The sequence below is a fragment of the Hyperoodon ampullatus genome, assembly GCF_949752795.1.
Source record: "Hyperoodon ampullatus genome assembly, chromosome: 20".
Classification (NCBI taxonomy): Eukaryota; Metazoa; Chordata; class Mammalia; order Artiodactyla; family Ziphiidae; genus Hyperoodon; species Hyperoodon ampullatus.
In genome coordinates this window covers 348,924-364,695 of record NC_136933.1, presented here as the reverse complement: position 1 = coordinate 364,695, position 15,772 = coordinate 348,924, and the positions used below count along the sequence as shown (strand labels likewise).

The 15,772-nt window shown below is 40.6% G+C and overlaps 1 protein-coding gene and 2 pseudogenes across 3 annotated transcripts in view; 2 read left to right on the top strand and 1 right to left on the bottom strand.

The window, feature by feature from the left end:
- LOC307068772 (RNA/RNP complex-1-interacting phosphatase-like) overlaps positions 1 to 15,772 on the bottom strand; it is a 46,268-nt pseudogene that overhangs the window by 21,719 nt on the left and 8,777 nt on the right. The window lies entirely within an intron of this gene.
- LOC307068758 (uncharacterized protein C2orf78-like) lies at positions 3,254 to 4,639 on the top strand (the record flags this gene model as incomplete). Its single annotated transcript, XM_079726807.1, has 1 exon — positions 3,254 to 4,639. A coding segment is annotated over one exon (1,386 nt), but the record flags the coding sequence as incomplete, so codon positions are not given.
- Positions 12,452 to 13,192, top strand: LOC307068649 (RING finger protein 11-like; annotated as a pseudogene). Its single transcript has 2 exons — positions 12,452 to 12,731; positions 12,951 to 13,192. The product of its transcript is annotated as an RING finger protein 11-like (transcript).

The following is a 15,772-nucleotide window of genomic DNA, read 5'->3' as shown; positions in this document are numbered from 1 at the left end:
AAAAAAATCTGTATTCTACAAACATACCAGTGAATTCTATTAAGAAGGTAATATGACAGAAAACAAAATGAGAAATACATGTAAGACTGTTCTCTTTAGTGTACAGAATTCATGGCAGTTGCTGCACTATCGAGCTACTTATATCTATGACTGTTCTGGTCATACAAAATACGGCCAAAGTGTGTCAACTGGTTTCCCACAGAAACCAACAAATCTACATGAATCTCTTTTCTCCTGGGCCCTTTCACCTTATCTGCTCCCAGTTCTCCAGCAATGTCCTCTTCCTTCTCTAATTATTCTCCTCTGCATTTAGCTTGGCCTTGCCCCCAAGCATGCAAGACAGAGAATCCTAGAGGTCCAATATTCTAGAGTGGCTGTTTGCAAGGGGGAGGAGATTACAGTAACTGCCACACTGTATATACTTCTGTGCAAAGAAAAAGGGACAGTATTCAGAATGTCTCTCACATATACAAGAGCTGGATGGCAGGATACCACTGTGGCCCAAGGAAACATAGGTAGCAAATTATGGGCCAAAGAATTCCAACCAAAGGCTGGAAGAGGAAAGGTCTGCAGCCAGCTCTGTCTCCTAGCTCTCTGCTATTTGCTTCCAATGGGCAGAGTCTATTCTGTGAAGCATCAGGCACTGAAAAGAAGGCTCCTGCTGCTGGAAGTTGACAGCAAGTAACATCCATGAGGGTAAAAATGCAAGATCAAGGCTTGTCATAGAAACAATGCCCAAAATAAGGAAAAAAATGAAAGAAAGCAGAAGAGAAATGTAAGTCTAACCTGGCCAAGCCTAGCCCAGCCCAAGGAAGGCAGGAGTCAAGGAGAAGAAACTAAAGGAGAAGAGCCTTGGACCACAACATTCCCCACAAGGTACACTCAGCAAACTTCACGCTACTCTTTAACCAAGTTACAAAAAGAGCTTCTGAATCCCTACTTTTGCTCCTTAAAAGCTGCTATAAGTTCATGAATTAGACAGACATGAATTCAGAACAACTGTAAGAGTGCAAACTAGATGGTTCTTTCTTTCCTAATGATATTAATAAGATATATAAATAGCTCTAAGTATATGATACATAAAACATAATACTCTGTAGAATATAAGTAACTGTTAGTTAATTATATTAATGAACGTCTGTAAGAAATGTTGCAATGTTTTCCCTAATGTAAGAGCCTGGGGAAGTAAATCTGTCTTCTAGGATTTCCTCCCCAGAGCTCAGAAATTTACGTGGTGTTTTACCACTCCTACACTCTCTCCACCCATCCCCACCTTCCTGTTGAGGATAAGACCTCCCCATTGGCTATCTCATACGTTTCAACTGCCTGCTTTGTGACATCATTCTCCTACCAAACCTACTACCACTTGGTAGAGTCTTGGGGTTTCCGTGGAGTTGTCATAAATAAAGTCGGATCATCACAATGGACCAGTGACCAGTGACGAGTGACCAGTATCCAGTGACATTTGTACTGTTCAGCTGCAGCCACTCAGACATCTTCTGGTGTTGCCTCCTCATCCCTTCTATCTGCAGGTGATGTTTCCTCTTCTTCTCTGACCATGTCAGGTAAGAAAAGAAACTTTTTAAAGTTTTTCGTCAGATTAATTTTGCCCCTAAATTTAGTAGTAGATTCAAAATAGCATGGAATAATGAGGGAAAGTATTGAACTACAAGTCTGGAGACCTAATTTCACTTTTGACTTTGGCATTTACTATCTGTGTGACTTTGGACACATCACTGACTGTCTCACAACGCCTGATTTTTTCCTTCTCTGTTATGTTAGGATACTACATTGGTTGATCACTCTGATCCCTTTCTTTTCTAATATTGAGCCTTAAAGGGTACCCATGGAGAAAATGATATCAGAGACTTCTCAAGAGTGTTTCAACAGAAACATAGAAACGTCGGGTGACATAGAAAACTAGCAATATATAGCAAGATGTTCCATCTCTAATGGTCTCCCTCCACTAATATTTCGACTAGTTGAAAAGAGAAAATAGGGAGAGAGGATGGAGAGTACTGGGCTGTAGGGAGGTCCAGAGTCAAACGTAAGGAAGTTTAGGATTGTTTTCATCAGCCCAGACTGACAGGAACCAAGTGATAGGAAAAAATATAAGAATGAAGAGGGAAAGCATAGAGGAGCTCTCAAGTAACGTTGTTTGCAATGGAATGTTGATGGGAACCAAAGATTTTAAATTAAAGCAGAAACAGCACAGAGTGAATTCTGCTCAGAGCAGCGCAAAACAAAGTGGATTGTAGCAAATCCTTATTTTAACAGACTAAGGAGGAAAGTAAGCCCAGAACAGGGTAGCACCAGGAAAGGCAGATTATCAGAAAAGTCATACTCAGTGTTTTTTTCTTTTATTGTCTCTCTGAATACAGTTGGCACTTGATACTTTTGAATATCAACATTTTAGAAATATGTTTTAGTAATGATGCTTCCTATATACAAGAAACCAAAGTGGTTATCTAGGGGTCTGCTTTTCAATGTTTTATTCTTTCTAATTTTTAAACTATGTAGACATATTACCAATTACAAATTTTAAATGATATCTTCTAAGTTGAATGAGAAGGACTATTTCCTTTGTGTGATATGTAGGTTCTACGGCAAGGTTGCTTTTCATCTTTACAGTTCTTTCCCTCCTAACACAGGGAGCACATTGATCAACAGCCACTGTTCGTTTTTAGATCTTAGCTACCTAAGAAGGAAAAGAAAAAGTCAAGCCCCACATCTCTAGTTCCACATTGAGGGAATTCCCTGCCAGTCCAGTGGTTAGGACTCAGTGATTTCAGTGCCAGGGCCACGTGGCGAGGGAAAAAAATCTGCATTTATCTAAAACAACACTGTGGAGTCCTTTGGATTTTCTTACATTTGAAAATCTTTTTTAATTGGATTCAAGTGATGATGGTTTTTTTAGCTTTTGGGATGTCATCTTCTTGGATGTTGAAGATGATTATAATCTAAGTTCTAGGAAAAATACAAAAACCTTCTTGATACTTTTTAAGCTTCCTTTCTGCTTATGATATATTTCTATTCTTTGAAATATATATTTCTACCAGGCTTAATACCTGTTACTTGCTGGGTAAAGATATGAATGAGCACAATAATGAAATTCTTTTACACTTATTATTTGGCTGTCTGCTTTGTACCAGTTTCAATTGAAATACTTGTCTATATATAATTTGGCTACCTATACATTCACATTGATTGAATTTTGTTGCTTGTTATGCATTTTTACTGATATATCTTTAATTCTTTGAAAGATCTTGATCAATCCAAAGGTCGCGACGTGATCAAAGCCAAAGACACCAGAGCCATTCATCTTAAGATGAATCAGGTACAGGAAAAGCCAAGTGTCCGAAAGGTTCCCTCTGATCAACCCAGGAAGAACAAACATAAAGACTCTGAGCCTATCAGTGGTGCTCCCAAGGCCAAAATCCAGCCAAAGAATCCAGAGTGCCTGTTAGGGGGAGAAGTGGTTCCATGCAATGCTGCAGTCAGTGACAGGGCTCCTGTGAACACGGCCAAGCATTCAAAAGGCAAACCTCAGAATACTGCATCCAGAAAGATCAGCAAAACTAAGAGCCATGGGCAGGAAAAGACCACAAGGGCCAGAGGAAGAAAGAAGGCTGAAGAGAATAAGCAGGCAGGGAACAAAGTCAAGGCAGAAGAGAAGCCAACAATTCCCCAGATGAAGCAGAAGGAACAGCAAACTGAGCTTAGGCAAGAGAGCTTTAAAAAGCCTCGAACCTCCCTAGGCATGTGCATGCTGGAGTCTGTGAAGGTTTTTCATGCACTGGGGGAGAAGAATGATAAGAAAACTGGGCTCTCTTCCTGTCGGGTCTTGGGAAATTCAAGCAACCCTAAAGAACCCCAGTCACCCCCACCTAGCCAGCCATGGCAGCGTACCCCACGTGAGGGTAAGAGCCCTGAGAAACCTCAAGTCAAAACCCAGAAACCAGACAGCAGTGCTGAAACAGAGTTTCCATCTCCATCCCAGTATCACTTGCCTCCTCGTGGGAAGGTCAAGTTGATACCTCTGCCTTTTTCTGCCTGGGACAAGCCTCAAGCTCGACCTGCTCCTCGGAGGCCACAGTCTCTGGTCTCACATCTGCCTACTGTGGCGGACCGGGCCCAGACTGCCTCTACTAACTCAGCTCAACCTGCTGCAGCCACTTCATCCCAGCCAGCTCCTGCCTCTTTGCCAGGTCCTGCCAAACCAGCTCAGCCAACTGTGACCAACCCAACCCATCCGGGTTGGACCGACCATACCCAGCCTAGTGTCCCTCAGTCTGCTGCTCCTAGGCCTGCATCCTACAAAACTTCATCTTGTGCTTCTCTCCAGTGGGAGCCTGTTCCCCCGGCTGTGACTAAGCGCCACTCCCCACCCAAGCTCCAAACCCCATTTCTACTCCAAGACTTCAGCAAGCAACCAAGACCATGGAGGGAACCCAACGTTTCTGAGCCAGTCATGTCAAAGCCCATCAAACAAGAGCAGAGACCAGAGCAGGAGGCCATGAAGACGCGGGCTCAACAAGAACGTGTGAATGCTGCCAAATACACCTCTTTGGGTAAACTGCAGTTTTTCATTAAGAGGCAAAAAGAAATGGAAATTGCTTACTACTATGGATATTTATAGTAAGAGCTGCTAGGATTGTTGGTGCCACCTGGGGTACCAGCTGTTCTTCCATATATAAATAAGATAGGTATAAATTTCTCTATTTATTTTGATATATTTTAAAACAATAAAACTGAATAAGTAAATATAATAGAATAGGTGAGTAATAAACCTTTTGAATTTTGAGATGCTGATAACTCTGGCGTGTTTTAATTTTTGTTTGTTTTGTTTTTGATGGGGTTGGAATCAAAGTCTGCATGAGAAAGGAAGGACTGAAAGTCGGATGGGAGAATGAAGGAAAGGGGAGGAAAGGGGAAAAAACTGAGGAAAGAGGAAGGAACGTGGCCCAGGGCCAGGAGGGTCGAAAGAGATTCATGGATTTATGAAAGGAAGCAGGAGTGAGGGTGAAAGGGCAGAAGTGAAAAGCAGGGTCAGAGGTCAGGGTTGAAAGAACAAAATGTGAGAAGAGCTGAAGATGACGGAAGGTGAGTCTAGGTTTACTAGAAGAAATAGAAAAAGCCTCTTGGGGAGGTTGGCCTTAAGTCTCACAACCACCACAGAGGTATTTAAGAAAACAAGAGGTTCAGGACACATGTCTGAAAGGTCTGAGTTGCCTTATGCAGGTGTGATTATAGTGGGGGTATAGGGAACTCTCCCAGAGAGGTGGCTAGGGCTCAGAGCTATCCTAGGGGCAGCTGACGATAGGGGCAGAGCCAAGGGAACTGCTGCCTCAGGAGGGAAACGAATAGGGCCTGGAGTGCAAATCACCATGTGCTCAACACCTAAGCACCAGGGCAGCTAATGCACTATTCAGTTAAGCCTGGCAACGACAGGCAAGGCCAGTATTCCTGTGCCAATTCACTTAGGAGAGGTGCAGAAAAGGGCTGAGGTCACATCGCATGTGGAGGTACAAGGCCTCAATTTGAGGCCCAAATGCCTCTGAAGTCCTCAGTATTTGCAAGTGCCTGCAGGCGTCCAACGTGGCTTTCAGAGCACAGCATGCTGAGGTTACTGGTGGATGAGATCAAGCTTCTGGACGGGCCTAAGTATTAACTTGAGGGGCTTCCTTCATTGACAGGGGGCGTGCCACCTTCTGTAAACATCACCATCAAGTGAAACGCTCGAGAAAAATGCTACGGACACGTCCACTGTCGTGGGTGAGAGCTGTGGGGCACGGGCACTGGGCAACGGCTCCAACAGCTACAGGACGCAGGTGCCCAGTGGTTCACTGGCTCCCTGGGAGGCCTCGTGGGGCAGCTCGAGGGAGTGAGGTTGGGAGACAGCGGCAGGGGTGGGCGTCAAAAGGAATGATGTGGGGAGAAGGGAGAGATGGAGGCAGTGAATTGTGGATAGTGGATAGTGAAAATGGGAAAACTGGCAATTTTCATTTTCAAATTTATTTTTTGAGATGTCATTCACATGCCATAAAATTCGCCTCCTGAGACTGCAAATTCAGTGTCATTTCGTACATTCTCAAGCCTATGCAACCATCACCGTCATCTAACCCATCACGTATTCATCCTCCAAAAAGAAGCCCCTGTAACCCTCAGCTGGCACTCTTCATTCCCTCCTCCTTCAGTCCCTGCAACCATTCATTTCCTTTCTGTCGCTGTGGTTTGGCCTTTTCTGGACATTTCATGAAATAATACAAATGTGGCCACTCTGTGGGGCTTCTTTCACTTAGCATAATGTTTTCAAGTTCGTCCATGTCATAGCATATGTCACTACTTCATTCATTTTTACGACTGTATAATATTTCACATATACACCACATTTAAAATTTCCATTCTTCCATTGATGGGCATTTCGATTGTTTACACTAATAATCTCCATTTATTGAGAGTTGATTCTGTGCCAGGCAGCACCAGGTTAAGTTACTGACCTTATTTCACAGATAAAGAGGCTTAGAGAGTGTGAAGGGTTTGCCCAAGATTAAGAGCTAGTAATTGGGGGAACTGGGGTTTGAACTCAGACGACCTTCAGAGGTACGAAATTCACATGACAGAACATTAGAAAAGGTACACAGGGGTATTCAATGAAAAGTCACCCTTTTCCCCATGTTCCTCAGCCACACATTTCCCTCCTCAGAGGCATCTGCTTTTGCCATGCTGTGGATCCTTCCAGAGAACTATTTATACCTCAACATGTATGTATCACAATTTATTGACTCATCTGTCCCACGGATTTGATATGTCACTTTTATGGTATAATAGATTCTTATACGGACTTATATTACTCTTTTCAGAGCTGTCCTGACTCCTTTTTGCCTATCCTTTATGTTTTCCATTTCTCTAAAATTCTTTTTATCTTCTATTTGATTTAAAAAACATTTTTCCTTGTCTTGTTTGTTTCTCTTAAGGCACTATCCATTATGTTCATTCACCTGTATTATTTTATTTAATTTATTTCTTTTTGGCAGTGTCGGGTATTAGTTGCAGCACGTGGGCTCTTCGTTGCAGTGCGTGGGCTCTTCCTTGCGACTCGTGGGTTCTCTAATTTTGGCATTTGGGTTCCACAGCACATGGGCTAAGTAGTTGTGGTGTCGGGCTTAGTTGCCCTGCGGCATGTGGGATCTCAGTTCCTCAACCAGGGATCGAACCTGCATCTCCTGCATTGGAAGGCTAATTCTTAACCACTGGAAAACCAGGGAAGTCCCCACTCTCGTATTATTTTAAATTTAGTCGGCTTTTCTAAATTTTTTTCTTTTATTTTGAATTCTGTCCTGAGTTCTATCATCTTACCTAGTTCTGGTTTATGCTGTTCGTTCATCTTTTTTTATTATGGTAAAATATACAGAAAACAAAATTTAGTATTTGAACCATTTTCAAGTATACAATTCAGTAACATTAAAGACATTCACAATGCTGTGCAGCCATCAGCACTATCCAAATTCAAAATAACTATGACAAGGTCTTCCCTGCTGGTGCAGTGGTTGAGAGTCCACCTGCCGAGGCAAGGGAAACAGGTGCATGTCCCGGTCCAGGAGGATCCCACATGCCGTGGAGCAGCTAGGCCCGTAAGCCAATGCCACTGAGCCTGCGTGTCCGGAGCCTGTGCTCTGCAACGGGAGAGGCCACAACAGTGAGAGGCCCGTGTAGCGCAAAAAAAAATAATAATAATAATTATGTCAATATATTGAGCAGGACTTCAGAAAGATGGAGGCAGCAGCATAGTTTCTGAATCTCTCCAAACCCTTTCATGGAAGAAGATCAAGTAAAACCAAATACCCATAGGTGGCATTTATCAGCATTTACCATCTCCAGAACTTTTTCACCATCACAAACAGAGACTCTATAGCCATTAAAAAGTAACTTCCCATTCCCTCCTCGACACACATTCTTTCTTTCCATTGTTTCTTCTAACATCTTTTAGCCAACTGTGAAATAATAGGTTACAGTTTTGATCTGTTTTTTGGACCTGTTTTTTCCAACTTGATTTTATTGTCTGAAGAGATGCTATTCTGTTCCTTATTCACTTTTTGTTTCTTACACTACCTCTGTACGGGACTTGATCCCAATCCTTTTCTTTTATTGATTTTTGAATGAAAAAGGTTTTAAAGCACTTTGAAAAGGTTGTGACAGGCCATGTGGAAACATGGTCTTCATGGCTGTTTCATCAATGCTTCACTTATACTCTTTTGAAATAACTGTTTTCCAGGAGGCATAAACCAGTGGGCTTTATCATTGGACAGAGTGCAGGGAAAGGACCCCACGAAAGCTGATCACTGTAGCAAAAATGATTTAGTTATGATTTCACCCAAGATTGGTCAAAACCCAGACTGGGAAACTCAATGAACCAGAGACGAGGTATAATGCCATCTTTCCTTCTCTCTGCCTCAGCTCTCAAGGATTGGTCACCTACATGTTATTAGTAATTATTAGTTGGTTTCTGTTCATAATTACTATCAGAAGACACAGCACTTATGGTCCTAATTACACTGCCCAGCTACGCACCATTCTTCTTCGTTTTGGCTTCCCGTCCACCAGCACGAACCTCATTTATTTTTGTTCTCCCTTCACCACAGCCCAGTAATGTTTGTGAATGACTCTCAGTCTCACCAGAATCTGTATCTCTCACTCTGCCCCAACATCCCACTGCATCATTCGCTCCCTGAAGTGTACTCTAGAAATTTAGGTAACCTGGATATTTTACCGCTGTTCACCATCTATTATGAAACCAGAAGAGCAGCTTTCTTATGGAATGACAGAGACCTTGTAAAGAGAAAACACCAGTCTGCAGGAGAAAGGGAAGAAGACAATGATGGAAATAGTTTCTGGAAAACTATTTTTACATTAGGTTTTGTTTGTTCCTGGTAAATAAATGGAAATCTTCTAAACATTAAAAGAAAATCTAGGGCTTCCCTGGTGGCACAGTGCTTGAGAGTCTGCCTGCCGATGCAGGGGACACGGGTTCGGGCTCCGGTCTGGGAGGATCCCACATGCCGCGGAGTGGCTGGACCCGTGAGCCGTGGCTGCTGAGCCTGTGCGTCTGGAGACTGTGCTCTACAATGGGAGACGCCACAACAGTGACAGGCCAGCGTACAGCAAAAGAAAAAAAAATCTAAACAACTAAATTCAATAATACAGGAATAAAACATTTTAAAAAATTTTCTTTGGCTGTGCAGCATGTGGGATTGTACCTCCCTAACTAGGGATTGAACCCACGCCTGCTGCATTGGAATGGCAGAGTCTTAACCACTGGACCACCAGTGAAGTCCCAGGATTATAACTTTTAGAGGAGAAGTTATAAACCCCTTGGTTATATGAACTGCAGATTTTTTTTACTAAGAAGTCATGTATTTTAAATGACTTGGAGCTTTAAAGAAAGGAAGGAAGGAAAGAAGGAAGGAAGGAAGGAAGAAAGAAGGGACTTCCTTGGTTGTGCAGTGGATATAATATCAAAAATAAATTAATTAATTAAATCAATTTAAAAAAGAAAAAAATGCTGAAATCCACTGACTAATTATTCAGGCTGTTATATCTATTTCCAGATACATCCCTTTATAAACTTTTAGTAAAAGGTTATCTTATGTCAGAAAAAATGAATTACAAACTTTTCTCTTTTTCCAAAATTTGAGAAATTCCCATACACTTCTAACTTCAAATTTCATAAAAACGGAAAAGTAGTGAAAAGCCTTATACTTACATCCAATTGCAGCATCTGGCCTCATGCCTTCTATATCAATCAAATATCTACCAAACAACAAAATTCGAGTCATTTGTAAATAAAAAGAAAACAAAATCAAGTTTTTGCAAAAAAGTTCCTATTTTGCTTTACAAATAAATATATATAAAAATCCTAAGAAAATATCAGCACATCTAATCAATAATTATTAAAGAATGATATACACCATGACTACAAAAAGGCGTTACACCAAGGACGCAAGGATAACGCAACTTTAGAAGAGCTATTAATATAATTATTTACAATAATACAGCAATTTAATTAATAAATGAAAGAGAATAAAATACAGGACCAAACTGGCAGATGTTAAAAAGTTATCTGATAACATGCAACAGTCAGTTTCGGTGAAAATGCTCTGTACGCTAAAAACAGGAGACTTAATATGACAGAGTATTCATCAAGAACCAACAAATAACAGAAGGCAAATTAGGATAAACATGAACATCATATCTACAAAACCCTATCTAACCAACCATCGGAGCCAGAAACTTAGGAATCACCATCACTGATGGCTATTTCTCCCTCGCCCTCATCCTCAACCCATCACCAGTGCTAACAATGAAACTGCCTACATACCTCTAGAATCTGTGCACATCCTTCCACCAAATGACCACCATACCCTGGTCCAAGCCACCATTATCCCCAATTTCTACACGTCTCCTAACTTGTTTCCTCTCTTCCAGTCTTTCTCCCTGCAGTGCATTCTCCACTCGGTAACAAAATGATACGTTGACAGTGCAGTTGGCTATGTTCCACACACTCATCTTCAACAAAAAAAGTTCAATTGTTTTCTATTACTCTTAAAGTCTAAAACCTTAAACATAAGCCTGCACGATCGAGCTCCTACCCCACACTTGTACCTCAACTATTATCACATGCTCCCCCAACAGCCCCACCTTGCTGGCCAATTCCTCCAACACAGCATATGCTTTCCTCTTATAGGGTCTTTTGCTATTCCTTATGCTCAGAAATCTCTCCCCAACGTCCCTATCTGGTTAATACCTACTTATCCCTCAGATATCAGCTGAAACATCCCTAAATAAACCTTCTCTAATCTCCATGATGAGATCAAGTCCTCCCTAAATATGCTCTCATGGTACCATGTTCCTCTACATGGCACTTGTGAGAGTTGTAATTTTACATGCAGAGTATGATTCTTGAATATCTATTCCCTCTCTGGACTGTTAGAATTCACAAAGGGCAGGTCAAGTCTCTTCACTCACAAAATTTCACAGGTCTTTTTGCTAGCACCCAGCACAGTGCATAAACATAACACATGCTCAATAAGTATTTCCTGCATGAACAACCATAAACTGGTACAGTGTAGCAATATCCACCAAAAGCATAAGGCCATAAACTCTATGATGCCGAAGTTCCATTCTGAATGAAGTAAACTGAGACAAAGCATATATATTGAACGGTGCTCACACAGGAATGTTCATTACTTTCATGTTTTATAATATCAAAAACTTCTGACTTTTATATGTTCATCAGTGAGCAAAGGAACAATGCAGCATTAAAAATAAATAAATAAACAAATGGGACCTAATGAAACTTAAAAGCTTTTACACAACAAAGGGTAAAGAAGATGAAAAGACAACCCTCAGAATGGTTGAAAATATTTGTATAATCAACAGAGGATTAACCTCCAAAATATATAAATAGGTCATGCAGCTCACTATTAAAAAATCAAACAACCCAATCAAAAAATGGGCAGAGGACCTAAATAGACATTTCTCCAAAGAAGACATAGAGACGGCCTCCAAGATGGCCAAGAGGCACATGAAAAGTTGCTCAACATCACTAATTATTAAGGAAATGCAAATCAAAACTACAATGAGGTATCACCTCACACCGGTTAGAATGGGCATCATCAGAAAATCTACAAAGAACAAATGCTGGAGAGGGTGTGAGGAAAGGGAACCCTCTTGCACTGCTGGTGGGAATGTAAACTGATACAGCCACTATGGAGAACAGTATCGAGGTTCGTTTAAAACTAAAAATAGAATTGTCACATGATCCAGCAATCCGACTACTGGGCATATACCCAGAGAAAACCATAATTCAAAAAGACGTATGTACCCCAATGTTCAAGGCAGCACTATTCACAATAGGTAGGCCATGGATGCAACCTAAATGCCCATCGACAGATAAAAGGATAAAGAGGAAGTGGTACGTATATACAACGGAATATTACTCAGAGATAAAAAAGAACGAAATTGGGTCATTTGTAGAGACGAGGACGGACCTAGAGACTGTCATACAGAGTGAAGTAAGTCAGAAAGAGAAAAACAAATATTGTATATTAATGCATATATGTGGAATCTAGAAAAATGGTACAGATGAACCGGTTTGCAAGGCAGAAATAGAGACACAGATGTAGAGAACAAACGTATGGACACCAAAGGGGGAAAGTGGGGCAGGGCGGGGGTTGGTGGTGGTGAGATGAACTGGAAGATTGGGATTGACAAATATACACTAATATGTAAAAAATAGATAACTAGTAAGAACCTGCTGCATAAAAAATAAATAAATTTTTAAAATTCAAATATAAATTTTAAATAATTAAATAATTAGTTAATTAAAAAAAAGAATGAGGTTGGAAGACTGTCAAAACAGCACACGGAACACACACTCAAGCCCTGGAAGATGAGGAAGTGTCATAAGTCCCCCACTTCGGATGACATCTCCCTGCCTCACAAGTCTCAGTCCGACTGGGCTAGCTTTGGCAAGGGGACGGAGCTGGATCAGGAGCCGCTGCTGCCATATCTGGATCAAGTTCCAGTTTTGGTCTATCATTCAACACCTAGCCAGATTCGCCTAGCAACTCAGCTGAGAGGAACAAAATAGGATAGCTCAAAGAATAGGCCTCACACTGCATCAGCCTAAAGGTGTTTATGACCCAGGAAGAAATGGATCAAAAAAAAGGATCCGGGGGACTTCCCTGGTGGTGCACTGGCTAAAGACTCCACACTCCCAATGCAGGGGGCCCGGGTTCATTCCCTGTTCATGGAACTAGATCCCACACGCATGACACAACGAAGAGTTTGCATGCCACAACTAAGGAGCCCAGCGGCTGCAACTAAGACCCGGCACAAACAAACAAGAAAAAATCAATCAATAAAATAAAACCAATATTAAAAACAAGATCCGGGAGTGTGTGATCTGTATGATGGACTTTGCTTATGAGAACCCAGTTTGATTTCTGCTGTGTATGCAGATCACCTGGGCTGTACAGATGACTGGCTGATGAGATCCCTTACGTGCCCCTGCTGCATGGAGACAGTTGATGCAGCACTGCTTTTGTCCTATGAGTCTAACGGAGCCAGTGTCTCTCACCTGACTTCAAGAGAACCATCATTTTTTGTGGTTTTGATCTTTTGTCTTTGAGCCCAAAGAGCCGGGGATTAGGAATTAAGATCATGCATGAAAGTTTCCTAAACATTCCTGAATGGCTGCAGATGTTGGGGAAAAGTACGTGATAGTTTAGAAATTTAGGGGGAAAAGTAGGATGCTATTTTTATGGAAAGCCTTCACCCAGGGTTTAAAAATATAATTGTATTTAGATCTTGTTATTGCTCCAGTACATAGGATTTTTGTAAAGGGTTACAGCACCTATATATGTTTTAATTCTGTGTCAAGGATTAGCATAAAGATAGTGGTTGTTTTTCCTAAGTGATATAACATTCTGCTTCCCCCTATCCAAATTCTTTTCTGAAGTTGCTGGCATCTCAGTCAAGGTTTTAGTTAAAGCTACATTTTATAACACTGGCACACACAAAAAAGTAGTTTTAAGCTTGTTTGCATAGTTCTTTTTTTAAGAATAAGCATAGAGCATTTATTTTTTACTTTATAGGAACTCCACAAGTTAAGGTCCCATTATTCTTTTGCTGTGATTGTTGTTACTATTGATGGTGCTGTTTTCTGTCTTTGCTGGTTCTTTCTAATCTACCATTTGTCCTTATTGGCATATGATCATCACAGGGTCACAAGATGGCTGCTGTAAAACCAAGTATCATATTCTAACAAAACAAGGAGGAAGCAGAAAAAGGGTCCAAATGGTCATTTTCCTAATGCATATTTATCTTTTTCAGAGAAAAATATCATTCTCATAAGCACAATAACACCCTTCCCCTAATTACTCATTTGCCAAAACAGACTGATATGACCATTCATAAGACAATTTATGGCAAACAGGGGTATGATAATGATTGCCTCAGCCTAACAAGGATTTATCCACTAAAGCTGAATGCTTCACTCCTCAAAGAAATCAACACTTTTCTACATACAAAACACAAGTCTCTTGAAGGGTTCTTCATAAGTGCATTATTGAAGAATTTAGTATGTCATAAGCACTTATGGATTTGACATTCAACTGTAGTAGTATCCATGTTGGTTAATTTTCTTACAAGCCCCATGATGAATTTGAGAAAAACTGAAAGAACCAGAGTATCAGGTTCTATTAAATTCTTACATGTATCTTGCTTAAGTTTTTGTTCATTAATTTATATGCAACTACCTAAAGCAAATTTGGAAGAAAAAAAATAATAAAGAAAGAAATAAAGAAAGAAAGAAAGAAGATTGAGGTCTCCAAATATTTTCATAGGAAGATGTCCACAATATATTAAATTATAAACCAGAATGTCTAAATACTATACCATTAAATCACATGTACAGTCAGTTATGTATATCCAACGGTTTCATATCCTACAGATATGGAAGGCAAACAATACTACACCATTTTACATACGGGACTTGAGCATCCAAGGATTTTGGTATCCATGGGGAGTACTAAAAACAATCCCCTGCAGATACCAAGGGACCATTGTATATGCTTATATCTGGATTTTTTATGTCTCAAAAATATGTGCTAAATTATTACTTGTCGTAACCTCTGAGTAGGGGGCAAAATTGCCTTCCACTTCATACACTTCTCTGACTGCATTTTTTGCATTCAGCTTACATTAACTTACATTACTACTGTAAACAGAACAATTTAAACATGGTCTGCCTCTTGGGGTTGGCAACTCACCTGGAGATGAGGTAGCCAGTCCTGTTTAAATCAGGGGTACAGTGGACACCAATAGGTCTGTATATAAAAAGGGAATATGGAATTAAGTAAGCGAAGTAGAAACACTAAAAACAAGTTATACAATTTTCTGAAGAGTAGCCTTTATTAGTTACCACAACACGACCACTATCCTGAAAAGGAAAAACTCTGAAGAAAAGAGTGTTTTTGCAAGAACATACTATAAAGAATTAACTATTATAAAGTCCAAAGTCATTGTGTCTGATAATTTTTGCATAGCCTCCAATCAGATGCAATTGTGTGGAATGGAGAATGTCCATCAGGAACTGATTTGACTATAGTAAAAGGGAGTGGAAAAAAAACAGGCTATCAGAAGAATAGAATTTGTTTTTGAGTGAAAGAAATGGAATGCCTTCACTTTTAATGCTCAATATTAAAAAGAACAAACAGTTTCTGAAGGGCTCTTGGGGTCCCAAAGCACCTCCATTCCTTCTCTCATTCACTACTCCTCACATGCCACGGATCTACGTGCCTGTGCAGTTCTCGGGTGAGTAGCACCGTGCTTATTTCACAATGAAAAAGTAAGGCTTCAGACGTAAGCCTAAGCTGCACAGCAGGCAAACAGAAAAGAGACTAGAATCGAGTCTCAGATTTCTCCAACTATGCCACAGTATTTCGTGGACCAGTACTTAATAAAATTATATGAGGAAGTAAATAAAAAACAACAACATGTAGCTGATCTCTGCAAAAGGTATGTCTGTGACTACGTGGTGTCTGGCATTCGTCATCTCCTGCCTGGATTACTACCGTCCTACAATTCTAACAATCTCTTCTATTTCAACTGATCCTCCACATGGAAGATGTTACCTTTCTAAAAGAGAAACTTGGCTGGATTGCTCTGTTGCTTAAATATCTTCACTTAGCACAGAATAAAGCCCAAG